The sequence below is a fragment of the Pelobates fuscus genome, chromosome 10 (assembly GCF_036172605.1).
Source record: "Pelobates fuscus isolate aPelFus1 chromosome 10, aPelFus1.pri, whole genome shotgun sequence".
Taxonomy (NCBI): Eukaryota; Metazoa; Chordata; class Amphibia; order Anura; family Pelobatidae; genus Pelobates; species Pelobates fuscus.
The window spans coordinates 98,720,267-98,747,979 of record NC_086326.1 but is presented as its reverse complement, the minus strand read 5'-3'; the positions used below and the strand labels follow the sequence as shown (position 1 = coordinate 98,747,979).

Here is a 27,713-nt window from a genome sequence, read left to right as displayed (position 1 = left end):
GGCAATGTAACCAATCTGGCGAATTTCAATATGAAAAATGTAACGTGCTATATTTGACCCTGTAACTTCCCAAAACACCATAAAACCTGTACATAGGGGGTACTGTTTTACACGTGAGACATTGCTGAATACAAATATGTGTATTTTATTGCAGTAAAAGCAAACGGTATTATGACAGTTAAAATGTCATGTAGAACTAAAAAAATAAATATTTCTCACTGTCTCCCCATACAAAAATTGTTTTCCTATTCAGTAGTTTCATAGCTAAATATTTTATGTTAAATGGAAGCCCTGTTTCCTCTGAATAAAATGATAGATATATATATATATATATATAAAAAAATAAATAGGTGTGGGTTCATTTAATATGAAAGAGGCAAATTATGGTTGAACAGACATATAGTATAAATGCCAGTTTTTGTTTTGATCACAACGTGTACATTTGGCTCAGTCCTTAAGGGGTTAACAAATATAATCTGTATGTGTTAGTGCAGTGAATGAGAAAGATGAACACAGAAAAATGTCAAAATTGCTTTGATCCTAAATTACAAAAATCAGAAACTGAAGTTTGGTTGTTAAGATTTTATTCTGAGCATGCATCAATCCTTCAGGTGATTATTCTGACCCAGGATCGATTTTTGGTTTGTAACTTTGCCGGATGTTCTGGAGACTTGTGGCCTTCCAGTGTACTTGGTTGACTCCCTGCATGGGATCTGAACCCAGGGTGATATGTAATGGTCTTGAAGTGTTTATTGCTACTGTTCTCAAGCCCAAAAGCCCTTTGAAAGATATTTATCTCAGAACTTGCAGAAGATTAGATGATGTTTCAAGAAAAAAAAAATGGCCTTGTCGTCTACTTTGTGTCTTTCATCATGGGTTTTCCCAAATGGTTCTCTCTGCTATGAAATTTGGCAGCTTATATTGATTTTTCAGGTAATAAAGGCCGCTTCCACGCTGTCCTTGAATCAGGGAGTTAATACGTCTTTAAGATTTAAATAGTCATGTCAGCATTTTGTTGTGACACTAGTGAACATTACTCCTGACTAGTTCTGGTTGCAATCAGATCTGCAAAAAGGCTCAAAGTAATTTCATTTATTTTGGTTTTTGTTAATAGTCGCTGTAGATAAAGTTGACAAGCCCAACACTCCATCTGTAAGTACTAGGATTTACTGAGAAGTCCCTAGTTCCTGCTGAAGATGTAAATTTACAACAATCCAGAAAAATGCCGTATTTGGTTTTCTTTGATACTTAGTTTTGATGAACAATTTTTGAACTTAAGTGGGAGATATTCTGCAGAAATAGTGTCCAGACACATTCACTTCACTATTTTTTCATCTCTGTTTTAATTTTTGAAGACTGTACAATGTCCCTGTTTTAAAGGGATACTTGTAGAACCATAACCACTGTAGTCTATTGTACAGGTTATGGTGCAAGGAGTGCCCTGGCTCCTGCCTTGACTACCTCCTCCTTCTGGAAACTGAGCCAGGGGAGGCGGCAGGACCCAGGTAAATTGGCAAACTAAATGGTTTGATTTGTTCCGTGAGGGTGACCTGTAGTGATTATGGTGTGTGGAGTGTTTAAGTGTTCACATTTCTCCTTTACGGTTTCCTTACTTCTTGCAGATTGATATCTCACATCCGCATACATTTATTGGGTTCCTTTATAAGCTATTTGCTCCCCTTCTACATCAGCTTATTTTCTACATCAGTTTGTAGTGTTCCTTTTGTGAGCTAGTGGACATCCTATTATTTTAAACTTGATTTAACTTGGTAAGAGGAAAAACAAGTAGCAAGAGATGTGAGAACGGACAACAGCTCAATTAGCCTGCCCTTCGGTGGGTCCCCGCTCAGAACTCAAGCTGGTTTTAGCTCAACTTGTGCCATTACAGAGAGAACATATCTGAAACATATCAGACTGGTCCCACCCATACGGGCAGTCCAGATCCGAAATGCCAGCAAGTTCACTCTGCACGAGAGACACAGCAACCCCAGGTATGTTCTGTCTGTAATGGCACAAGTTGAGCTAAAACCAGCTTGAGATCTGAGCGGGGATCCACCGAAGGGAGGCTAATTGAGCTGATTTCCGTTCTCACCTCTCTTGCTACTTTTTTTTTTTCTCTCCTTAAGTTTAAAGGGCAATCCAGACGTGGACCCCTTGCTCACAGTGCCTAGAGGGATATTGACTGTACCTCACTGATGATACCTTACAAGGTTGAAACGATCGTCTGGGGTTGCTGTGTTCCTCTCTCGTGCAGAGGGAACTTGCTGGCATTTTGGATCTGGACTGCCCGTATGGGTGGGACCAGTCTGATATGCTTCAGATATGTTCTCTCTGTAATTGCACAAGTTGAGCTAAAACCAGCTTGAGATCTGAGCGGACCAACCGAATGGGCAGGCTAATTGAGCTGTCCGTTCTCCCCTCTCTTGCTACTTGTATTTCTCTTTATAAATTTAATACAAACATCCTGTGACACACTTTGAAAAGTGTGGGATTGTCCGTAACATGTGTTAATGATTTTAATTTCCTCATTGATTTAAAAATATTTGGGGAGCAGAAAGTAGAGCGAGAAAATGCGACTTGGTGTGAGAGAAAAGGTCTCAATTTTGGTGGGCCTTGCCTTCAATGACCTTTGACAAAGCAGTGGTGTGTTGGCTGGCAGAGCCTTGTTTAGTATGGCAGAGTTTAAACAGAAGTGTATTTTTTTTTTTCTCCCCCCTCCACCCCCAAAGGCAACTGCGTTACCACTTAAAGCTTGTTTATTAATCTCTGAATTGACTCAATTGGAGCTAAAAAAGCTCATCTGGGGTAATTATTTAACACTGGTATAGGTACAGGTTAATGTTTTCAGCCTGAATTTTGTAATTTGGGATTTAATTAGAACTTGGAGAAGTGAATGATTCTGCTTATTTAGTACAGTACTGTAATTGAATTTTGAGTCAGGACAAACCTTCGGGATAGACAGCATGCTGTGAATTTGGTAATCAAAAGGCAACCTACTCACAAGCAGAAAACATTCTGCTATCTTTATATAAAGAAATAATAAAATGGGATTGGATATTGCATATGCACACTACAGTTTTAAAGGGACTGCCTAGTGCAGGGGTCAGCAGCCTATGGCACTGAAAGCTGCTTGAGCTCTGGCCTATTAGTAGTCCCAGTGGGAATTCGGGTATCTGCTAGTGCAATCCAAGGGGTGATTGTAGGTGGTGAGGGACAATCTTCAACCTACCCATTGCAGCAGTTAGATCTCAGATAATTTCCTCCCAGCACTTGTGAACAGGAATCTGCACTGGAGAGGAGCAGTCTGCAGCAGCGATCGCTGCTCTTGCCCTTTACAAGCACCTGGAATCCAGGCAAGCCACTCACATTAGATATGCACAGAGCTCACATACTATACAAATAATACAAACACACCACCGACAATCCACATTGACGCACACGACCCCAAGCAGCCTCCCACATACACACACACACACACACACACACACACACATATATCACCAATCAAACATCATCCACACACAATTCGACACGCATCCCCATACACAGCCCACTTCCATGGGTATCATACACCATACCACAAACTACTCATGAAAATCTACAATATAACACGCTACATATGCACAAATGCAACTGTGCAATCGAGCACAATACGGCAACATAGACATCAGAGCTGACAAGATCTTGTTTTGGCTCAGTACAACGAAAAGGTTGCCTACACCTGTACTAGTGTAATGTAGATATAAACACAGAGGTGAATTATCAAACTATGGTGTAAACTTTCTTTTTACATACTGACAGATGTGTTGCACCACCAACATAATTAATTTCCAGTAAGAATACTGTAGGGATAGATCTACCTTGCTTTATGGCAAGACGAAAGGGGTTTAAAAAAAAAAAAAAATAGAAAACCTTTTCTGCTGAAAAAAAGTGGTAAACGTTAATAAATGGAGTGTGCTACACAAACAATGCAAAAGGAAAATGACAAGCGTGCTAAAGAAAAGGCGACCAGAACAATCTAAACTGATTATTACCAGACCATACCCAGTAAAGGAGTAGATTATTGAGCAATTTAATTTTTTTTTAATCCCCACCATTGTTTCTATGACAGCGCCGTAAAAAGGACAGCGCCACTGCTTCATTGACTTTAGGGTCCCTTAACACTTGTAACCTCTAAATTTTCACTCTCCCACTAGCCTGGTGTGTGAAAATCCAGCTCTATAAGTAATTGTTTACCTTCGGCTCATATGGTATGGAACTACCAGGCCTGCACTGACGAGTAACTTTTTGAGCTGTCTTGTAGTGTAGTACTTTTTTTTTTTTTTTTTTTTTTTTATATCTCTGTAGAAGCAATTTTCTGACTCTTCCAAATCTGAACCTGTCTAGATATTGAAAGTAAGTTGACAATAAATGTATTTTGTTAAGTCATCATGACACATTCATTTTACAGTTTTTATAACCATTGCACCCACAATCAACTGACTTTCTTTGAAACGTTTGTTTGCCTCATGCTGACTTGGATGTTTGCATAATGAAGTACTAGGTGTCAGATCTTTTAAAGGAACACTATAGTCCCCTAAATGACTTCCGCTAAATAAAGCAGTTTTAGTGTATAGATCATTCCCCTGCAATTTCACTGCTCAATTCACTGTCATTTAGGAGTTAAATCACTTTGTTTCTGTTTATACAGAACTAGCCACACCTCCCTTGGCTATGATTGACAGAGCCTGCATGAAAAAAAAACAGATGCAATTTACCTTAAATACTTGTATCTCAATCTCTAAATTGAACTTTAATCACATACAGGAGGCTCTTGCAGGTTCTAGCAAGCTATTAACATAGCAGGGGATAAGAAAATCGTAATTAAACAGAACTTGCAATAAAGAAAGCCTAAATAGGGCTCTCTATACAGCAAGTGTTTATGGAAGGCTGTGCAAGTCACATGCAGGGAGGTGTGACTAGGTTTCATAAACAAAGGGATTTAACTCCTAAATGGCAGAGGATTGAGCAGTAAGGCTGCAGGGGCATGTTCTATACACCAAAACTGCTTCATTAAGTTAAAGTTGTACAGGTGACTATAGTGTCCCTTTAAAAATCACAATGATTATTAGAAATTACCCTCGTAACATGAAGTAAAAAAAATTAGTGCAGCTCAAAAGCAACCCTCAGGTTTTTTATTTTTTTTAATAATTATTTTGTTCACCTCTGTAGGGTACACATATGCCAGTTGACACAAATCGTAGGAGTCAGGTACCCATACTATGTTACATTTGTACACAGTGATTTTAAGTCTGGACATTCTATGACCAATCTAAAATTTGGACTAGTTGACTAAAGACATCCTAAAACGTCAACTTTTGGGATATATTATAGGGCATTCTAGGCACCACAACCACTGTATGCTTTTGTAGCCATCATTGGTTTTGTAGGCTGCAGATGTTATCCCAGGTTCTGTGTCAAACAATTTTTCACCTGTCTGATTAAAACTGGGGCTGCCCAAGTTATCCATGGTCTAGTCACAACTTGCTAATGCAGATATTCTTCTTACAATATCAGTTTAATTCATATTTGGTGGTGTGTGTGTGTGTGTGTGTGTGTTGGCCTCTAGTTGTTTGAAGGATCATGTGATGTATGTCTTAATTCAGGGCTGATCAATTCTAATGTGGAGGAAGGCAGGAACAAGCCCACCGTGCCTCAGATAATTCTTTTTGGAGGCATTTCTCCGTTTCATATTGATGCAATAGGTCCTCAATATCAGGGCCATGTTTGTTGTACACAGCACCTTGGTACTCCATTGGGCCATGTCTGTGTTGGCAGAACACCTCACAATTTAATACTCAGATGATGGCCATTCTGTGTGCGTATGTCTACCTGGTTATACTGCTGTGGTACTGGTAATTTAATTCTTCCTTGCATAGCACAATTTAATTGTAGTATCATTTCTATTTCAGATTTAGGTGTTGCAGCGCCATCTACTGCTCATTGTATACTTTTCAGTCCTATGCTATAGCACTATTTCTGTATAACCTGAATTGGTTTTAAATTCGGCACTGTAAATGTAAGTTTATATTTATTCATTTATTTTTGTGGTCACAGAGCACCAAGAAACATGTAAGCACATAGTGCTGGTGTCGCCTACCCCCCCCCCCCCCTCCCAACCCCCCCAAAAAAATTGTTAAAAAAAAAATAAAATCATTTTTAAAAGTGATTGGTGTATAAACATGTGCTTTCCATACATTATTTATTCTTATGGTAAAAATCTTTACTTCCATAATATTTCTGCAGTACAAATTTGAAAGATTTGCCCCTTTAGCATTTCTCTGAAAAGACAGCGTCTGTTTCTGGAGATATAACATAACATCCATAAGTGTTTACATTATCTCCTTAAAGGGACACTCCAGGCACCCAGACCACTTCTGCCCATTGGAGTGGTCTGGGTGCCAACTCCCAATACTCCTAACCCTGCGTGTAATTACTGCAGTTTTTTTATAAACTGCAATAATTACCTTGCAGGGTTAACTCCACCTCTAGTGGCTGTCTACTAGATTGTTTTCCTGGCACTGGAGTTTCCCTTTAAGGACTGCGGACGTAAAATACATCTGACCAAATACGGTCTTTAAGCACGCATTCCTTGTTGCTTAGCCGATCGGCGATCAGGGTTTCTCCCGGTCTGAGGGGACTGTCTGACAACCCCCCCCCCCCCTCAGCAAATTAGGCCCCCGCGGGCCATGTGATCACTCTTAAAGAGAACTAAGCTCCCTGCAGGGGGACTGCACGAATTTTTATAAAAAAAAATTACACATATATTCTAAAATATAAATGAGTAAAAAATTAAATATATAGCTCTATCCATATACAGAACTAAATAAATTCATAAATATACACTTAGACCTCAAATGTGTGTGTGTCATTTTTGGCAAGAAACTGTATATAATGTGTGGGTACAGTAAATGAGTAAGAGCTAAATAAAAACAGCCCCGGTTCTTAAAGGTAAGAAAATTGGTCTGATCAAGGGGTTAAAAAACCGGCCCCAATTTGCAATGAGCTATTTCAACCAGTTTACAGATTTTATCCATTGCAATGCAGTGCCCTTTAGTGGAGTAGTGGAGTTGAGTACTGTCCTAGGTTTAGGCTTCATTTATGTTCTATTACTATAAAATTACTATAAAATAACTTTATAAAAAAAATAAAAATAAATAAACTATTGATGAGGAAAGTATCTGGCAATCCGGGAATTGTACTTTCCGCTAACTCTTCATTCATAACTCTAATTCAAACCTGTATTCCTTGCACTATACTTACCTCTGGTCATAAACTCCCACAGGCACCCAATTCCAGTGCCTATATCCCTCTCGGTCAGCGCTCTGCCTCCTCCAATGTCACACAAAAGGGGTGCTAATGGGATTTAGCTGATGCTGGATGTCCTTATGTCGCTTAGCAAGTGGAGAGTACCTCTAGTGGCTGGCTGTAGTGCTGCAATGTAATTATTGCAGTTTCTTTAACCCCTTAAGGACCAAACTTCTGGAATAAAAGGGAATCATGACGTGTCACACACGTCATGTGTCCTTAAGGGGTTTAAAAAAAAACAAAAAACAATGACCCGGAGTGGTCTGGGTGCCTAGTGTCCCTTTAAATGCCATGTTAATACGTTGTGTACCTTTTTAGAATGGCTAAATTTCCTCTGTGAGCCTATCGCAGCTTGGTGTTCAGAAACCCTAAGCTGCGATTGGCTGTAAAATTACAGCCTCTGATTTGTTGATACAACTAAATTGTCAATCTGGTCTTCTTCCTTTTTCAAACGAATGGCGTTTTTGTACCATAGAAGTCCCTGGGGAATAAACAGTAAATACAATGCTCATCTTCTCTCAGATTTAGAATCTACGTTAAAGTTCCTTTATTTGGTATATAATTTAAGTTATTTTCTAATATATAAATTGAAATGAATTCCATGTACATGCAGGCTGTATTGGGTGATTTCTGCACCCCTCTTTGTGTGTCTGTGAATGTTTTTTTTTTTTTTGTTTGTTTTTCTTCCTTGTAACGGTTTTGTACTTTGAGCATTTGTCAGACATCCACAATGCTACAGGGAACTCTGTGTATTGCTGCGTCAGATGTATTCGTGAAAGTTCAGGGTCTCCTGATGCATGGCCAGATGCTTAAGGTCATACCCTACTGCCTTCATCTCTGTGTGGATTGGCTGCTGCTGGAGCTGCCCAGTGTGTGTATTGCTAAAACAAACAGTAAAATCTCTGAGCACAGGCCATTCTAACTGTTAAGGTAGAGAATCTTTAAACTGGAAATTCTGCTGAAACCGTTTGGTAATCTGCCATTTGACAAGATGTCCACAGGCAGGTAATGGAGCTACTCATCATTTTACTTTTTAAGAGAATATGTCTCACCATAGAAAGTCGAACCTGTATTCTATATTTGATAGTCATGCTTTTAAAACACAAACAAAATCCACTGCATGTAATGTAATGCTTGCACTTTTACTGGCTGCTCTGGATTGGCTACTCTATAGTGTCAGACTTCTGTTCTGTGAACATTATGTGTGCAAATATTTACGTGTAGAATTAGATGAATTCATAGCCACTGTATGTGAATGTGCTATAAGGTGATGAGCCTTTAATATCAATTGTTGGGACAAAACGGCTGAATTGGAAAATTTTGAGCAAGGCTCTCTTCACCTCTGTCAGCCTTCATCTGTATACAGAAAAAGGAAATTGGGGGCTCATCCAGCACATGCATTTCGTAGCAGTGTTGCTACTGTAAAGACCAAAATGTATACAAAATGCAGATGAAGGAAATGGTTTTAAATTTTACAAGGCTACTTAAAATCCCCCATCCTTGCAAGCCAATATGGGGACTCAGTACTGCCATATTGTGTTAATCCCACAACTGTCATAGTAGCCCTATATGTGCTGGCTCTAGATTAGTTTTGGCATGGGACTCAAACATGCCAACTACAATATTTTCTGCTTAAACTGCTTCCACAGACACTCTTCAAATGTATGCTTTCCTGTGATCACTTCCAAAGGGCTACCTATAGTGGAGGGACAGGGTGCTCAAACCCCCCAAAATCTTGTCTAGATTCAGAATATATACAAAACAAAAGGACCCACATAGAACTTGCATTTCTCTGTTGTAGTTTTGCCACATAGACCAAAACCTATACAAAAAAAATTAACATTTTGCTAGGTTACTTTTTTGACTTATTTTTTTTTTTTTTATATATTCCCAATGTACAGCAACGGAGCATATGTTGGTGCTATATAAATGATCATATAGGCCTAAATTGTAAATTCCTCTAGAATTCCATGTTTAATAAACGAATATTTCTAATGAGTGGTGCAAAAGGTTTTCAAGACTGATCAAGTGATATACAATGAAATGGCTATTTAAATATTTTTATTATAAGGACAAGCATCACTTGGCAGATATCACAGCTAGGGGAGTATCTTCCGCCTTCTTTTTATAGTCCATAAATTTACTTTTAATTGGCAGTTTGATACAGTGGGTTTGTTTAATAAAGTTAACATCTGTCAAATCTTCAGTGAGTCGGAAAACAAGCATGCCTTGATTAGCTAACCTCTAAATCCAATAACCGGGTTAATGTATACCTACAAATGTGTTTGTTAAAGTATTCAGGTTAAAACAAATTCTCAAATTTTGAAAAATGACACAATATTACTTTTGAGTTGCTGCAGAATCAAAAAGCAGGATCGGATTGAAATTGTTTATTTCCCCCCCCCCCAATACAAGTCTTACTGTGAATGCAAAATACATGGATCGTGTTTTTTTTTTTTTTTTTTTTTAATTTACATTTTTTTTTTTTAAATGTAATTGTTTAATTCTTGCTGGTTGTTTTAATACTGACATCCAGGTTAAGATCTCGTATTTGAGAATAATTACTTTTCAGGTTAGTTTAACAGTTATAGAACGAACTTTGTTACCATTACAAATACATATAGGATGACATTATTGCAAGATGAGCCATCTCCAGATTTCAGTAGGTTAATCACTCATATTTGGAGAGCAAGTTAGATGCACATCACACAGCAGAGAAGGCTTGTATGCTATATATAGTTTAATTAAATAAAACAATCTGACTTCTGCAGAACCCTGATGCAGATCTCCCAAGGTCATTCATTGACTGAGAGCATCAGCTGATTGTTCACAGCCAAGGAATGACTCGCTGTGCAAAGAATATGCACAGAATTGACATTCTCCAGTGTTGCTGTTGGTGGAGTTACACCTCTGACAGCAATGCAAAATATCTCTGCGTGCAAAGTGTCATATTAAAAACCTGGTCATCTTGCTTACAGTAACCCTTTAATTTAATCTGCTCATTGTGTTGCAGAATAGCAGTGGGGTTTAGGTCTTTCTGAACTTTGTATGTTTTTATTTTCAATTATATTTTATTTATTTTTTGCTGTGGAAAAAGTGCACATTCCACCTGCAGACACAAGTTCAATTAACTTGCATTAATGGAATTAATCATGAATATACAGCATCTTGCTACATAGCTAATCCATATCTCATGCTGACGATAATAGTTACATAGCGGAAAAGAGACTCTTAAAGAGTTACTCCAACCACCATTAACACATTGAATCATTTTGGAAGTGGTCATGGTAGTAGGTGTCCCTATGTGGTGTGTTTATGCTTAAAAGAATACTATAGGGTTAGCAACACAAACTTGTATTCCTGACCCTATAGCTTTTAAACCACCCTCTTACCTCCCTAAATATAGTAAGATCTTACTTGTATTCAAGTATGCAGCTGCTGCCTTTGCCCCTGTCTGCCTCTAACATGGCCACTGTGTGCTGACATCCTCAGGGTGGTTTGAACCAATCCTAATGCTTCCCCATAGGCTTGGCTAAGACTGTAAAGGAGGCAGAGCCAAACACAACCCTGGCCAATCAGCATCTCCTCATAGAGCTGAATTGAATCAATGAATCTCTGAGGAAAGTTCAGTGTCTGCATGCAGAGGGAGGAGATAGTGAATCATAGTGCTGCTTACTGTGCAGTACTGTTCCAGGAAGCACCTCTAGTAGCCATCTGATGAGTGGCCAGTGGAGTTATCACTATGCTGTAATGTAAACATTGCATTTTCTCTTTAAAAAGTGTGATTCTCGCTTTTGTACTCCAGACTGCCAAATTTCCGTTGTCAGTGTGCACTGCACTTTGGCAACAGATTTATTAGCTTCCTTGAAAGTGGGGGGGGCGGGGGGGGGAGGAGGAAAGTATTGGATCCCCTGCTGATTTTGAACGTTTGCCCACCGACAAAGAAATGGTCAGTCTATAATTTTTTTTTTTTAATTCTTTATTTTTGAGTGCATGAGGATTACAACATAGCTTACTCTGCCACGACAGCGGTCATAAGCTTGAACATGTCACATTGTGATATAGTGGTGGCATATAAACATTGCACATTTTTATATTAGATTAACGGACAATAACAATAATAAAAAAACTGTCGACTTTTGGCATTTGTTTTTCGAGACTATCGTCGTGGAGCTGACGTTGGGGTAAGGTGACAGCTTGGTGCCATACGTGGGGGTAATTGTGGGGGCCCAAGAGATTCACGGTCGGGTAGTTGGCTAGCGAAGCTTAGTCGAGCCAGGCACTTCACACTTTCGGTCAACCTGTCTGGTTGTCGTGGGAGGTGGTCTAACTGAACACACTGACATTTACAATATGTTGAGGTTGGTTCGTGCTTATGTGGTGAGCGTCAGGTCAGTCAGTGCTCATTTGGTGTATGCATGAGTAGTCATGGTGTGCGTCGTTGTTCCTCGTGTGTCGCCCCGTGGGCCACTAGACCAACGGGGAGGGGAGGGGAGTCTGTGTGTGTCCTGTCGTGTTGGCTGTGAGTGGTGGGAGCAGAGGCGACTGTGCTAATAGCCTCCTGTGGCCGTTTTCCGCAGATTATCTGCGATCTCAGAGTTAAGTGATGGGCTATATGCGGGCAGGTCATGGTGCCAAAGGGCTGTAGGTAAACTAGAAAACATGCAAAAGTCCTGATAAAGACAACATGTAGCTTGAGAGTCCTTTAGGGTCCACGTGCACCGGCCCCCTCAGGGGGATCCAGCCTCGATCGTCGTGGCACGAAAATTTTAGCCTTCTCTGGGTTCCAATCGTGTGAGGGTCTCGCGTTCTTCTGGGGCATCGCCTGTTGCATGATGTCCGGAGGTAATCCCAGCACTGGCAGCATGTTTCGGGCGTCTTGAAGGTCGTGGACCACATGCCTGTTTTCGCCCCGTACGATGAGAAGGGAACGGTCCGGGCGCCATCTATATGGTATATTCTTCTGTCTAAGGAGCGTGGTAAAGGGCTTTAATGAGCCTCTCCAGGCCAATGTGTCGCCCGTTAGATCCGGGAAGAAAGCCAATGAATGTCCTTCAAACGTAAGTGGCTCCTGCGCTCTAGCTGCTGCCATGGTTGCGGCCTTGTCTTTTCTGAACTGAAAGCGGATTATGAGGTCGCGGGAAGACGTCGCTGGGGCTGTGGCCGGCTTTGGGATCCGGAATATACTTTCCAGAGGAATGGCTTTGGCTGCTTTTGGTGTGTGAAGGCCGGTGAGTAGCCTGCGCACGTAATGGGGCAGTTCTTCTGTGGGCAGATCGTCCGGTATCCCCCGTACCTTAATGTTGGTGGCTCTGCGCCCGTCTTCCGCTGCGGTGAACCGCCGTTCGAGGGCCATGGTCGTTTGTTTAAGGTGAGTAACCTCCGATTGCAGGGAGGTGATAGTTAGTTTGTGGGCTGTCGAGGTGACTTCCAGGGTGTCCAGCCTCGTGGTGATGCCTTGAAGCTCCGTGCGGAGCGCGGCTATGTCCCCTTGGAGCGTGGTTTGCAGGCCTGCAAGCAGGTTTTTTAACACCGCTGTTGTGACCGGTGCTCCATCTGGGTCCTGGGGTTTGGGCACAGCCACCGGTTGTCTCGGTGTTGCTATCGGGTCTTCCTCCAGGGAGTATTCTTCCGATAAGTCGGAGTAGTTGTCGGCGAAGGTCGCCATATTGGGCCCTGAGGTTTCGAGGGCCTGTCTCCACATTGCCCCAATGTCATGGTTCTGGCTTGGCCGATCCGGCTTTGATTTTTTCGATTTGCGACCCATAATCGCTCTGCTCTCTTGTGCTGACGGTCGTGGTGATTTTAAGCGGTTTTATCGGGCTGTAGCACTGTTTTTTGCGGTATTTGCTCAGGAGCTCCGACGCCATGCGACCTCTCTGCTTCGCAGTTAGGCTCCGCCCCCGGTCAGTCTATAATTTTAATGATATGTGCATTTTAACAGCGAGAGATAGAATAACAAAAAAGAAATCCAAAAAAAGTCAGTTATAAATTGATTTGCATGTCAATGAGTGAAATAAGTATTTGATCCCCTATCAATCAGCAAGTTTTCTGGTTCCCAGGTGGCTTTTATACAGGTAACGAGCTGAGATTAGGAGCACTCTCTTAAAGGGAGTGCTCCTAATTTCATCTTATTACCTGTATAAAAGACACCTGTCCACAGAAGCAATCAGATTCCAAACTCTCCACCATGGCTAAGACCAAAGAGCTGTCCAATGATGTCAGGGACAAGATTGTAGATCTACACATGTCTTGAATGGGCTACAAGACAATCGTCAATCAGCTTGGTGAGAAGGTGACAACAGTTGGTGCGATTATTCACAAAATGAAGAAACACAAAATAACTGTCAGTCTCCCTCGGTCTGGTGCTCCATGCAAGAGCTCGCCTTGTGGAGTTTCAATGATCATGAGAATGGTGAGGAATCGGCTCAGAACTACACTGGAGGATCTTGTTTATGATCTCAAGGCAGCTGGAACCATAGTCATCAAGAAAACAATTGGTAAAACACTAAGCCGCGAAGGACTGACATCCTGCAGCGCCCACAAGGTCCCCCTACTCAAGAAAGCACATATACAGGCCCGTCGGAATGATGCAGAGGAGAACTGGGTGAAAGTGTTGTGGTCAGATGAGTCCAAAATCAAGCTCTTTGGTATGAACTCAACTCGCTGTGTTTGGAGGAGCAGGAATGCTGCCTATGACCCCAAGAACACCATCCCCACTGTCAAACCTGGAGGTGAAAACATTATGCTTTGGGGGACAGGACAATTGCACCGCATCAAAGGGACGATGGATGGGGCCATATACTGTCAAATCTTGGGTGAAAACCTAATTCCATCAGCCAGGGCATTGAAAATGGGTCGTGGATGGGTATTCCAGCATGACATTAAGGTTCTGGAGTGGCCTAGCCAGTCTCCAAACCTTAATCCCATATATATAATCTGTGGAGGGAGCTGAAGGTTGGAGTTGCCAAACGTCAGCCTCGAAACCTTAATGGCTTGGAGAAGATCTGCAAAGAGGAGTGGGACAAAATCCCTCCTGAGAGGTGTGCAAACCTGGTGGCCAACTACAAGAAACGTCTGACCTCTGTGATTGCCAACAAGGGTTTTGCCACCAAGTACGAAGTTGAAGGTGTCAAATACTTATGTCACTCATTGACATGCAAATCGATTTATGACATGCTTTTTTTGGATTTCTTTTTTGTTATTCTGTCTCACTGTTAAAATACACCTACCATTAAAATTATAGACTGACCATTTCTTTGTCAGTGGGCAAAAGTTTAAAATCAGTAGGTGATCAAATACTTTTTTCCCTCACTGTAGCTAGCACAATTTAACAATGAATTATTAGCAGATTAAAATGTGACTTTGGCATCATATGCATTGCTTCTTAAACAGTGTTCTCCAGTAACTTCCCAGCAGTTAGTTCTCATAAATCTTGGTTAAAAGTTGAGGGCAAAGTTTGACATCCCTGAGTATTCTAACTTTCATTTTTAATCCACTTGCTTATTATGTTGGCAGACTTCCTCAGTCCTCTTTAAAACAGAACTTTTATCCTTTCCCAGTGCAGAACTGCAGACTTTGTAAGATTTTTAGGTATAGTCAACTAAATGCATGCAGGTTTTGATTTGAGGTATATCTATTAAATAAATAAATACAACAAATGGTAGGATTGGCGCTCAAAAGAGAAAATGAAACTTGCTGTAGTGCATTTCCTTCACTCTAGAGGCACTGTGATCCATCAAAAGTGTGATATCTAAAGTGACTCCAGGGGCAGCTCCTATATGTAGGAAAATAGTATCTTTCGTGCCAACCTCATAAAATAGAGGGGGGGGGGTGTTGAAATACTAGGATTGCAATAAATACAAAGGCAGAGTAATTATTATAGCTGAAACATTTGTTTAGATAAAGTGTTTTGCAATTTTTTTTTTTTTTTTTTTTTTTAATTCTTTATTTTTATTGTGCATGAGGTAACATGCTTGTAGCGCCACAACAGCTGCTACAGGCTTTTTCATAACATTTTAGTATTTTTAAGTGTGGCAGATTAAACAGCACATTTTACTTTTAGGAAAACATGTGAGTAACGAACTACATAACATTGATGAGTTGGTTTAGACATGCTAAGCTAGACAAGCTTATGAGGAGTTAGGTCACATTTACAATCATGTTAACTACATGACTTTGCGTTCCTGAGGAGGCCGAAGAATGGCTATTTTTGTTTTTTTAAAGGCATGCACAATTTTTATGGTATGAACATAAGATAAACAGAGTGGTGTACTTCCTAGGTAGGTTAATCTATCTGAAAATCATGGTACAGGTGTATATAGGCGAGTTGGCTAGGAGACTTGCTAGGTTAAGTAACATACACAAAGGTAAAAATATAATACAAGACTGTGTCGGTGTTAAACATGCTAGGCGCACACGAAGGGCAGTCGTCCTATATAGATTGCTAAACAATAACATTGTGAGTTCAGTAGTTAGAAGTCCTGTCTATTAGGTATTACAGAAGGTGCTATATTCATGCCTGAGTTAGGCTGCTGGACATGCTGTCAGGACTACTGCACTAGTTTTGAAAGATGAAGAAAATACCAGTTCATGTCAGGCATATATAATTAATAGACTAGGTAGTAGCTAAACATTTGCAGGCTCACTAGGCAAATCTATATTGTTTATGGAGTGGAGTAACTGAGAAAAAGAAAAAACAAACATTCACATAAAGTCAGGCTGGCTAAATACAATTAGGAACATGCTTATCAGATCTATCTAGAACAAGGTTATGGCAGAAACAGTCCAGGTGTGGAGATTTAGAGCATTAGAGCATTTGGCTGCGGCTAGTATTAAAATTGGTAGATTGCAAGCTAAGTAGGCTGTGTCCAGCCAGACAGCTTGTGGTGGTAGACCCCTTCATCAGCCTATGCCCTGTGTGGGCACCTCACAGTCCTGCAGCATGGCTCGGTACCTCAGGCCTCCCGGCACAGGCGTTGTCAGGTGGAGAAGTTCAGCCCGTCGTATCGGTGTGCCCAGAAGTCCTGCAGACCGTTGGTGAGGGCCAGCAATAGGTCCCAGCGGCATTTTCCTCTGCTTGTCCTTGTGCTGGGGTGGTTTGCGTGGTCTGTTGCACCATCTCTCACCCATCCGGACCGCCAGGTCTCAGTATTGCAGGTACAACCTTGGTCGCTTGCTGGGGTGTGGATAGGCTGCTGTTTCTTCTGACACACTTGCCGGTGTAGTGCGGGTCCTTCCCGTGTGGGAGCGCAAGCTCTTCCCGGCTCTCGCAGTGGGACGCTCTGTAGTTGCGTGCCTAGGTGCGGCTTGCCTTCTCTTGCGCCGAGTGGTAATTGTTTTCTGGGGCCGCCATGTGTGTGCCGCTGCCCGCCGGAGAGAGCATCTTCTTCTACGCCATGTTTGTTTGGCGCGTGGTGCTTTGCTGGGTGAGTAGTCTGGACGGGGAGCGGCTTGATGGTGCCAAGGGTGGGTCTGAGACCCGAGCATTGGAAGTGCTTAGTTGGTCCTCAAGCTTTTTCCAGAAAGCAGCAAAAGTAGCGTTTAGCCGCGCCAGGATGTCGGTCTCTCGCATGGGGCCCGGTGTCCCGCTTGTAGTTCCCGCCATATTGGTTTCATCTTGGGTCGGTTGTGGCTGCTGCTTCAGCCTCTGGGGTGGTCCGCCTGGGAATGGGATGGCCCCTGCCGGTCCATGATGGGTGTGTGTGTGTGTGTGTAAGGGCCCAATTTCCCACTTGTAGCTATTGGAGGCGCTAGGGGAGCGGCCATCTCCCCCGTTCCGACCATGCTGGCAGGCCTTGAGGTGTACCTCGCTGGTTCCTTCGAGTTGTGCCACATATTTAGTATCGGCGGGTAGCCCCCCGGTTTCGCCCTGCCGTTAGGTGTTCTTGTGAGGGATTTAGGGTAAGTTGTAGGCTTATAACCAGGGGAATTAGTCCAGAGGAGCAGGAGCAGCTCTTTTCTGCGTCCTCTCGGCTCTGCGGTCAGGCCCCGCCCCCCCATTTTGCACATTTCTATCCTGGATGTATGTATTGGGTAATATTAGATGAATCAAATATGTATTGGAATATAAAATGGAATTGTAAGAAGGGAGAGACAAATGGTGCCACTGTTGTCATAAATATATATTTTTAATACTTTATTTTTAATGTTACAATTGGACTTGTGTCAAGTGTTACCGGCATATCAGGGGTATGTTAAATGCAGGTTACCCATGGGGTTCCTACACCCTGTCGGTCCGCTTCAATGTGGTGAATCTTGTGTTGTCTGTGAGCTAAACTTAGACCCTGTATTTTGCTGATCTTGGACCCTACATTTCATGAAGATAAAATCTAGTCACTAGTGATGGCTGCATGGAAAAAGGCATTGTCTATGGAGGATCCTGGCAGATGACCTACCAGGAACTTAAGAGAACAGACCAGCACCCCGCTACCACCGCACTGTAAGCAGAACAATCGCCATCTGGAATCGTATAATATGCAGACTGCGGACTGTGACAGAACCGCTTTAACCCTGGTCAAGTGTTTGGTTCTGAGGTTAGAATAGATTTTTTTTACCACTCCATCTATGCGCTGGCTGATTATTTGCGAAATACCACTTAAACCGCTCACACTGAGAGGTAAGTATCACTGAGGTAGTGAGATTCTCTAGGTAGCTAGCTTTGAATTTCATATTGGCATGGAGAACATAAAGCAGGTGTTCCCAACCCAGTCCTCAAGTATCCCCTACCAGTCCAGGATTTAGGGATTACCCGCTTGTGTCTAAATGGCTATTTTTTTTTTCTTGAGGACTGGGTACTTGAGGACTGGGTACTTGAGGACTGGGTACTTGAGGACTGGGTACTTGAGGACTGGGTACTTGAGGACTGGGTACTTGAGGACTGGGTACTTGAGGACTGGGTACTTGAGGACTGGGTTGGGAACCACTGATAAAGAGTAACCGGTTCAGATCTGGATCCAAAGTCTGGCACCAGGCTCTTGTTGGTTTTTTTTTTTTTTTTTTTTTTTTTTTAAATTAATGCTTTTGTTGGGACACTTAAAATGTATTTCACAAGTATGTGGTATATTTTGGTTTGCAAATGTATGTGAGAAACCAGCATGCAATCCGTTTTAGAATGTGTGGCATTTGCATTGTCATAAGTAGGTGGGGGAAGGGGCAATTGAAAGTCTTTCATACCCTGCATTTACTGTGCAAGTTTGTTTAGATCCATGTGTATTATGCTTACAGTAACAAACTAATCTGCAAATTGTGCCACTAGTTTAGCCATCAAATGAACATCCCACTTTTCCAAGATCTGCCCCTTTTTTATTTTTTTATTATTAAAGAAGAATTTTATAAAAGGATTTGCAGATTACCAAATCCATTCTGAGGCCAAGGGGGGACGGGGGACTTTTGAATACAGTCTAACCATGCTTGCAGGTTCAGCTGGAGCCCACGTGCTGCCTTATTTATGTAGCCCATGGCTACTCCCAGCATGCAGTCAGTGCTAGGCAGGCACATGGTATCTACGCCCAGCAGTTGTCAGTGCGGTTCATTGTGCGGTGACCAGATAACACTTTGAAATAGTCTGCGTTCGCTCAAACCATGAGCTGGGGCCCACAGTGCTCCCTAAAGTCCCCAACGTTCCATCCCAGCCCGTCCTAGCCAATCAGTCGCGGCAGGGGGAGGGGCTTCCGGTTCCTGGTAGAATCTGATACATTCCGGCTAGCTGAGGAGCACGCTGCTTGTAGATCGCTGCTGATAGTGTGTGTAATACGGCCCCTGCCTGCCTCTCTCTATCTCCTCACTGTCTACAGAGCCCTGTCTGCCGCCATGCCAACTCTAAGGTAATCTCCCATCTCTGATCACCTGCATGCCTGCCCTGCCATCAGCCCAGGAACTGACTGTCTCCTGCCACACACAGGTCATCTCTGCTGATGTGGACAACTTTTCACGAACATGCTCCATGTCCCTTCCCTCATGCTGTCAGATGCAGGCATCGCTTTTTACTATAATCGTCGCATAGGCGTGTACCCACTAAATTTGGGGGAAGCCAATCTTGCTGCTTTGCGCGATGCTCAGCTCGGCTCATGCTGCTGAATCCAATTTATTTCTGTTTGTTTTGCAAGCATGCCATGCATTGCATGAGATCGGCATTGCTGCTTGACAGACATTTGTTATGTAATCCAACAAGGTGTTCCAGAGTTGCTAATGTTGCAAGGATTAAAAAAGTCTGTTGGGAAATTGTCTTCAATTTGGACATCTTGACAGGGTCTCCCCACTCTAGTACTGCACCTGTTCTGTCCTTGGGTTATTGGAGTGACACGGTTTGGCAAGCTTGCTCAGCGAGAAAGTTTAGCATGGAACAATCACGGACAGATGCTAGTGTTTCATAATGTTTTCACACTGCTTTAAAAAAAAAAAAAATCAAATAACTCTCTTAAATGCTAATCTAGTTATTCCGCAGCACTTTAATGTGTAAACTATTTTATTATTATTTTTTTTTAATAAATCCGAGGTGATCTCCAATGATGCTTTGCCAATTTTTAAGAATGGGGAAAAAGGAAAAGCGCAGCTCTAATACAGCTGGGTTGTACCGGTTTCATGCTGAGTGATTTAAATCTAGAGATCAATCATCAGTGTCTTGTCTGGAAGCAGTTTTAGTGATCTGCATACACTGTTCTTTTTGTAAAAATCGTTTACAGCCAGACTTTGTTCTATTTAATCTGTGTGGGTACAAAATTCTTAACACAAGGTTAAACTTCTAGGACAACATCCAAATTACCTTCTTAATGAAATTTAAATTATTTTGCATGGTTATTCTGCATATTAATGTTAATAACATAGCACAGCTAAATATTGGATTCAGAAGTCTTTTTTTATTTAAAAAAATTTGGTGCAAAAAAGGTCAACAAAAGCTAAAGTACCATTATTTCAGTACTGATCTATAATTCCATTGAAACTACCACCTCTTTAGTCCTGTCTGTCAGTTAGTGGTACTGTTTCCATTTCACAGCTCTTAATGAATCCTAGTAAAATGGTTTTGTTGCTGAAATAAAAAAAGTGTCATTGCAAGAGTCCAAAAAATACTGATGGACTTTTTTTTTTTAAATCACAACTAAATGAAAGCATCGCATGTAGTAATGTGATTATGAATAGAGATCACATTTATAGCAATGGAATCTTTAAATAAGAAGCTTTGAGATTTAACCAGACAGTTAAGGAATTTGCGTTTACAATTTTAGCCCTATTCTAGCTGCTGTGAAATCAAAGTACAATGCGCACCATAAATAAATCCCTTTGTTTCAGCAAAATGAAATGTTCAAACTTTGAATAGCTAATTAAGAATACAGTACCATGAAGATAAAGAAAAAAGTCACAAATGTGATTGTGCTTCATTGCTGTTTATATTTGTTTCCAAGTGACAATACTGTTTTATTTATTTTTATTTGTTTACCCGTTCTTTTATGCTGTGTATAACTATTATCCATTCTGTGTTATGCAACTCGCAAGGCCACAGAAATTTTGTTGGTGTCGTGTTTTTAAAAAATATATATTTCTTTAAATGGGTTTGTGGATGTAAGAAATTTGCTGTTCCATTCATGACCAGGGCTATGCAGATTCTCTGTCACTGCCCTGGTAGGCCGACATTTAAACTGTTCAATATATTGCTGTTATACAGAATTGTTTACCAAAATTAGAATATGTATGCTATCCCTTGCTGGCAGTGAAAACCCATATAAACATGGAAAAGAAGTTTACATTCTTTCCATGGGTAATGATTACTTCTAACCCCTCTAGTAGCTTTTACCCAAGGTGGGATGGTTTTCTTTCATTTTACCATTTGTATCTTTGTCTGGGTTTGCCAATGGAATGCTCTCCAGCAGTCCAGGTACATTTCCAAATGGGTTTTATTGTGTTGGATATAGTTGTGGAGCTGTTCTGGGCAAGATCCATTGGAAGCAAAGTGGTCTGACATGTTTAAAACAAACAGAGATGCTAGGTATTGGCTATGATGCAAAAACCTAGCATTAGTTGGCCTACAGAGATCTGTAGGCCAAGTACTGGTCTGTCATTATGTTAATTGTTACTTTTCGGACTATAGATTACCCGACAGTTTGTCAGCACTGTCTACCTTTCCCCGGTAAAATCCAAGTTAATAGATTATTACTCTCCTCCTTTTCAGCGTGGGGACTCTTCCGCTGCAACCTTCAGCTCCTCCTTCAGTGGTGTCCGCATCCAAGCTGACATCACCTGCGATCTCTTCCAATCAATAGCTTCTCATGGCGAGCCAATGGATTGTAACTAGGCATGCGTGGCCCATCTCTATCCTGAAATCAAATCTGCTGATAAACAGCATTTTATTAGAGGAGAGTCGAGTTTAACTCTGTTCTAGAGGAGGAAGCACCTCCTAGGAGTCTGCCAGGAAGACCTCCACTAGGGGGTATTTAGTAGAAACTGCAATGTTTCCAATGGGAATTTAATGGTCCTTAGAACTTATCTAGAAAGAAGGGGAAAAAAAAATACATCTTTATCCAAAGCCACACGTTTATTTTTACCAACAAAGCGGGTATCGTGCAGTGTTTATTTGAGCTGTTATGAATGAAGCTGTACTATAAATGAATGCCAAGTGTTGTGTGTATTTCGTGGTTAGGTCTTCAGATTTTCTCCTATGATATTATAAATGGAGTGCCATGGTCATATCCTTCTTTTTATGAGAGTACAAAATGCCTTTTTGGTATTTAGAGATGGTGGCGATCATCAATTTGTTCGTAAACCTTAGTCTTGCCCTAGATCTGATCTCACAGCTGGAAGGGATAGATTACAAAGTAGGTACATTGCCATCTGTCTCTTCTGTCCTTTCTTCAGTTCGCTTGATATGCGCTGTGCGGTTTCCTGTAGAAGCTGCTGTCTCCAACTACAATCCTGCCCGGGAGGGCTGTCTTTTTAAAAAGTAAATAAATATGATATCTGAACATCTGAAAGCTCTTCCATTTAGGCTTGTGGGAATGTACAGCAGAACACATGGTCAGATAAAATGTTTTCAGATCTTAAAGCCATTAGTAACTTTAACCTCTTGGTGTTGTCTTGGCTATGACTATTATGCAAAACTTTAAAGATGTCGGCAGTCACATTATAATCGAAAATGGGTGGTGGAGGGGGGGAGACTTTGTGTCTCCCTCTAATTTTTTTGGGAAAGCAATTGTGGAATGTGCAATTGTGGATTTTACAGCTTCAGAACACTGTACATCTAGATTATAAAGACAGCTTGCGCTCTTTCTGTTCTTCAGACTGAGATTATTTAATTTTGCGTAGTGCATTTTATAGAGCCGCTTTTAGATAAATTATCGCAGGCCTGGCTTGCTCTTTGGAGCTTGTGATCAGATTATTTCGCTTAATTCCTGCATCACTGTCTCATCTTCAAGAGCATATTGGCCGGAGGGAAGTGATCACGTTGGAAACATGGAATATTTTGTGGGTTTTTGTTGATTGACAAGCCTGTCTTGTGGAAATAATTAGCAGTTACCTCAGAACAGACTGTTTGTTTTCCTGTAGTACAGACTAGTTACTCGAGTTCTTAACTCTTTCTGTCAAGTCTAAACAAACGTGGCATTTAGCAGAAATTATTTATTTTTGGGACTATCTAGAAAGGGAAATAAGCTTCCAAGTTAAATAAAAAAAAAAAAAAATCTAAAATATGTAATTTTTAAACTGCTCCCAATTGTAAAAGGCTTGTTCTTTACACCTTGTGTTCTCTCCAAAAAGATCTGCACATTCTCGTCATGTTTCTTAAGCTGGGTAATATAGTGTTAATAAAAGCTTAAACAGTCTTGCTAAAATATTTCATGTAATTGGATGAAAGTAGAACCTTGCCCCAAGTAACGGAGGGGGTTCTGATGCTTGGTGTGTCCCTTTCTTTAACGGGTTCATTGAAGGAACAGGGGAACTTGCTTTGTATGAATTTGCTCTTGGAGCCTGCAACGGGGGAGGTGTAACATTCTCTTTTTTAAATAGTATAGTTGTGTGTAGAACTTGTAAAACGTGGTCATCCACAGATAAAACTGGAGTAGACATGCCATGGGTTTCCCTGGTGACGGTTCCACTTTTGAGATGAGACAGCTCTGCTTAGTCGCCATGCATACCTCGTCAGGCTAAAGTGTTTATGGATATAGAGGGTGATGTCTCCTTCTTCCATGTTTACAAATAAATGTATGAAATGTTGTACACATTGTCTTAAATTGTGTTAAGGGAAAGTGTAACTAAATTGTATGTGTTAATATATTTTACATTGGGCGGGAAAAAAAAATCTGCCATCTTGGGTATTTTGATCAAAATGTAAGAACTCTGAGAGAACCTCAGATCAGATCGTGTGTGTGTGTGTGTGTGTGTGTGTGTCTGTGGCTCCGCATTATTGCTAGCAAAATGATCTGTAAGCCTCCCATAAACTTGAATCCTGAAAGTGGGAGACCATGTCTAGTCTCAGTAATTGAGAGCCGATAACGTAAGGGAGAACTTGGTATTAGGGTAGATTATTGCATCGTTTGAGTGGGTGGAGGATATTTATTTTAGTTCATTTACCATTACCATGTATTTGGGGTCTGTTCAGTGGGATCTTACAGGTGCTACTAATCTCGTGTAAATAAAATGCATGTTGAAAGCCTAATCGCTTTAGATTTTGGAAGACTGCAAGCCTATGGGAAGCTGTCTGGCTGGTTTACACGCCAGTTTTTCAAGGTTGTTACTCCCAACCCAATTTTCCATTGAAATTTACATAATGTGGCTTTGCTATAAATAGTGGAGGGCAGTAATTTGTCAGATGTTTAGTAAATATCTCTGGGTTTTCTGATCATCTGAAAAGACCATACTACTGTAGAAAGAGTGCATTAAAGGAAATAAAGCCAGTTTCTCACACCATTCTGCTACATTGCAGGGACAGCAAATGTTTATTATTTTGACTGTGTATGAACACTGAGCATCTAAAAGACATGTGTAGACTTTCACAAAGCTTTCCATAGGAAAGCTTGCAACCAGTAACGTCTGAAAAGCCTATGGGGAAAAATGGTAGCCTTCTTATTGCAGTGATTAACTTTACCATAGGAAAGCATTAGGAGGCTATTGCGCATGCGTTGCAAAATGCTGTGCCAATCAGAATCTCCTCATAGGTGCATTGCATCAATGAATCTCTTTGAAGAATGTTAAAGCGGCACTGTCATGCCGAATCCCGTTTTTTTTTTAACCCCCCTCCCGCCTCCACTACATCCAATCGACCCCCTAGTCACCCCCAAATGCCCCTAAGCCCCCCCACATTACCTCTTTTTAATTCTTTATCTTCTGCCCCGATCTTTATTCAGGGCGCCGCCATCTTTGTGTGGGTAGGTGAAGTCCCTGTGGGACACGTCATCTACCCACACTACACAGACTGTGAGATTCCCGCACATGCCCAGTGAAACACCTGGACATGCGAACGGGAATTTCACCTATTCATTCATTCATCAGACAGACGAATGAATGAATAGAAAAAATCAGATGAACAAACTAACACTGTGTATCAGTGTTAGTTTGTTCGTTCAGTTTATTACAAGGAGGGAGCTACCGGCGTGCAGCTCCCTCCTTGTAATATGTAAAGACAGAAGCGGCAGGGAGCAGTGCTCCTCGCCACTTCCTAAGCCCCCCATGTCCCCCCTCACTCTATGGGGGTCAATATGACCCCCATAATAGGACAAGGGAGATTAAAATCTCCCCAATACCCCTACTCGCTATACCGCGAGTAGGGGCATGTCCACTAAACAGTGAGCAGCCTGTGGCTGCTCACTGTAAAAAAAAAAAAAAATGGTAAGGGGGGGACCTACTGTCGTCCCCCCCGGCCCCCACCCCTGCGCGGTGGGTGGGGGCCCTAATAAAACAATAAGGGGGGGGGACCTTCTGTCCTCCCCCCCGGCCCCCACCCCTGAGCGGTGGGTGGGGGCCCTAATAAAAACAATAAGGGGGGGGGGGACCTATTGTCCTCCCCCCCTGGCCCCCACCCCTGCGCGGTGGGTGGGGCCCTAATAAAACAATAAGGGGGGGGGACCTATTGTCCTCCCCCCCTGGCCCCCACCCCTGCGCGGTGGGTGGGGGCCCTAATAAAACAATAAGGGGGGGACCTATTGTCCTCCCCCCCTGGCCCCCACCCCTGCGCGGTGGGTGGGGGCCCTAATAAAACAATAAGGGGGGGGACCTACTGTCCTCCCCCCCGGCCCCCACCCCTGAGCGGTGGGTGGGGGGGGGCCCTAATAAAACAATAAGGGGGGGGACCTACTGTCCCCCCCCGGCCCCCACCCCTGCGCGGTAGGTGGGGGCCCTAATAAAACAATAAGGGGGGGGGGACCTTCTGTCCTCCCCCCCGGCCCCCACCTCTGAGCGGTGGGTGGGGGCCCTAATAAAACAATAAGGGGGGGGGACCTTCTGTCCTCCCCCCCGGCCCCCACCCCTGAGCGGTGGGTGGGGGCCCTAATAAAAACAATAAGGGGGGGAACCTATTGTCCTCCCCCCCTGGCCCCCACCCCTGAGCGGTGGGTGGGGGCCCTAATAAAACAATAAGGGGGGGGACCTATTGTCCTCCCCCCCTGGACCCCACCCCTGCGCGGTGGGTGGGGGCCCTAATAAAACAATAAGGGGGGGGACCTATTGTCCTCCCCCCCTGGCCCCCACCCCTGCGCGGTGGGTGGGGGCCCTAATAAAACAATAAGGGGGGGGACCTACTGTCCTCCCCCCCGGCCCCCACCCCTGAGCGGTGGGTGGGGGCCCTAATAAAACAATAAGGGGGGGGACCTACTGTCCCCCCCCCGGCCCCCACCCCTGCGCGGTGGGTGGGGGCCCTAATAAAACAATAAGGGGGGGGGACCTTCTGTCCTCCCCCCCGGCCCCCACCCCTGAGCGGTGGGTGGGGGCCCTAATAAAAACAATAAGGGGGGGGACCTATTGTCCTCCCCCCCTGGCCCCCACCCCTGAGCGGTGGGTGGGGGCCCTAATAAAACAATAAGGGGGGGGGGACCTACTGTCCTCCCCCCCCTGGCCCCCACCCTTGCGCGGTGGGTGGGGGCCCTAAATGGACCACCCCCCCCCCATCAAGGTGACTAGGGGTCCCAAGCCCCTAGTCACCCCCCACCCAAAACATTCTATCCCCTACCTACCCCCCTCACCCTAAAAATAGTGAGGGGGGAATAAAATAACTAACCTGTAAAAAAAAAAAAATTAAACTTACCATTTGACGTCTTCTTTTTTCTAAATTCTTCTTACTTCAGCCCCCCAAAAGGCCAAATAAAAATCCATAAACCCGTCGCACTTTAAAAAAAAAAAAAAAAAAAAACGAGCGCAAACAAAAATTAATCCATCTTCACCCATGGAGGGCACGCCGCGTACTGAGCTCCGCAGGGCGGGTCAAGGCTTATAAAGCCTTGCCCCGCCCTGCAATTAGGCTTAGAACACAATGATTGGTTGGTTTAAACCAATCAGAGTGCTCTGTGTCATTTTACACAGCGTGGGAAAATTCAAAAGAACTTTCCCACGCTGTGTAAAATGACAGATCACTGTGATTGGATGGTTTTCAAGCCATCCAATCACAGTGCTCTGTCATTTTACAAGCGTGGGAAAATTCCAAAGAACTTTCCCACGCTTGTAAAATGACACAGAGCACTGTGATTGGATGGATTTCAAACCATCCAATCACAGTGCTCTGTGTCATTTTACACAGCGTGGGAAAGTTTTCCCACGCTGTGTAAAATGACACAGAGCACTGTGATTGGATGGTTTGAAATCCATCCAATCACAGTGCTCTGTGTCATTTTACAAGCGTGGGAAAGTTCTTTGGAATTTTCCCACGCTTGTAAAATGACACAGAGCACTGTGATTGGATGGCTTGAAAACCATCCAATCACAGTGATCTGTCATTTTACACAGCGTGGGAAAGTTCTTTTGAATTTTCCCACGCTGTGTAAAATGACACAGAGCACTCTGATTGGCTTAAACCAACCAATCATTGTGTTCTAAGCCTAATTGCAGGGCGGGGCAAGGCTTTATAAGCCTTGACCCGCCCTGCGGAGCTCAGTACACGGCGTGCCCTCCATGGGTGAAGATGGATTAATTTTTGTTTGCGCTCGTTTTTTTTTTTTTTTTTTTAAAGTGCGACGGGTTTATGGATTTTTATTTGGCCTTTTGGGGGGCTGAAGTAAGAAGAATTTAGAAAAAAGAAGACGTCAAATGGTAAGTTTAATTTTTTTTTTTTTACAGGTTAGTTATTTTATTCCCCCCTCACTATTTTTAGGGTGAGGGGGGTAGGTAGGGGATAGAATGTTTTGGGTGGGGGGTGACTAGGGGCTTGGGACCCCTAGTCACCTTGATGGGGGGGG

General features: G+C 42.7%; 1 protein-coding gene across 4 annotated transcripts in view; it reads left to right on the top strand.

Annotated features, from left to right (window-relative positions):
• ADK (adenosine kinase) overlaps positions 1–27,713 on the top strand; it is a 188,162-nt gene that overhangs the window by 14,685 nt on the left and 145,764 nt on the right. The window contains exon 1 of one of the 4 annotated variants that reach the window (XM_063434344.1): positions 8,293–8,352. The exons of 2 other annotated variants lie outside the window; for them this stretch is intronic. In XM_063434344.1, coding sequence (XP_063290414.1) covers positions 8,339–8,352 — 14 coding nt within the window. In that variant the 5' untranslated portion in view covers positions 8,293–8,338. Of the gene's footprint in view, positions 1–8,292; positions 8,353–18,939; positions 19,173–27,713 lie in introns of those variants that run through there. One more of the 4 variants, XM_063434343.1, reaches the window with a different exon arrangement.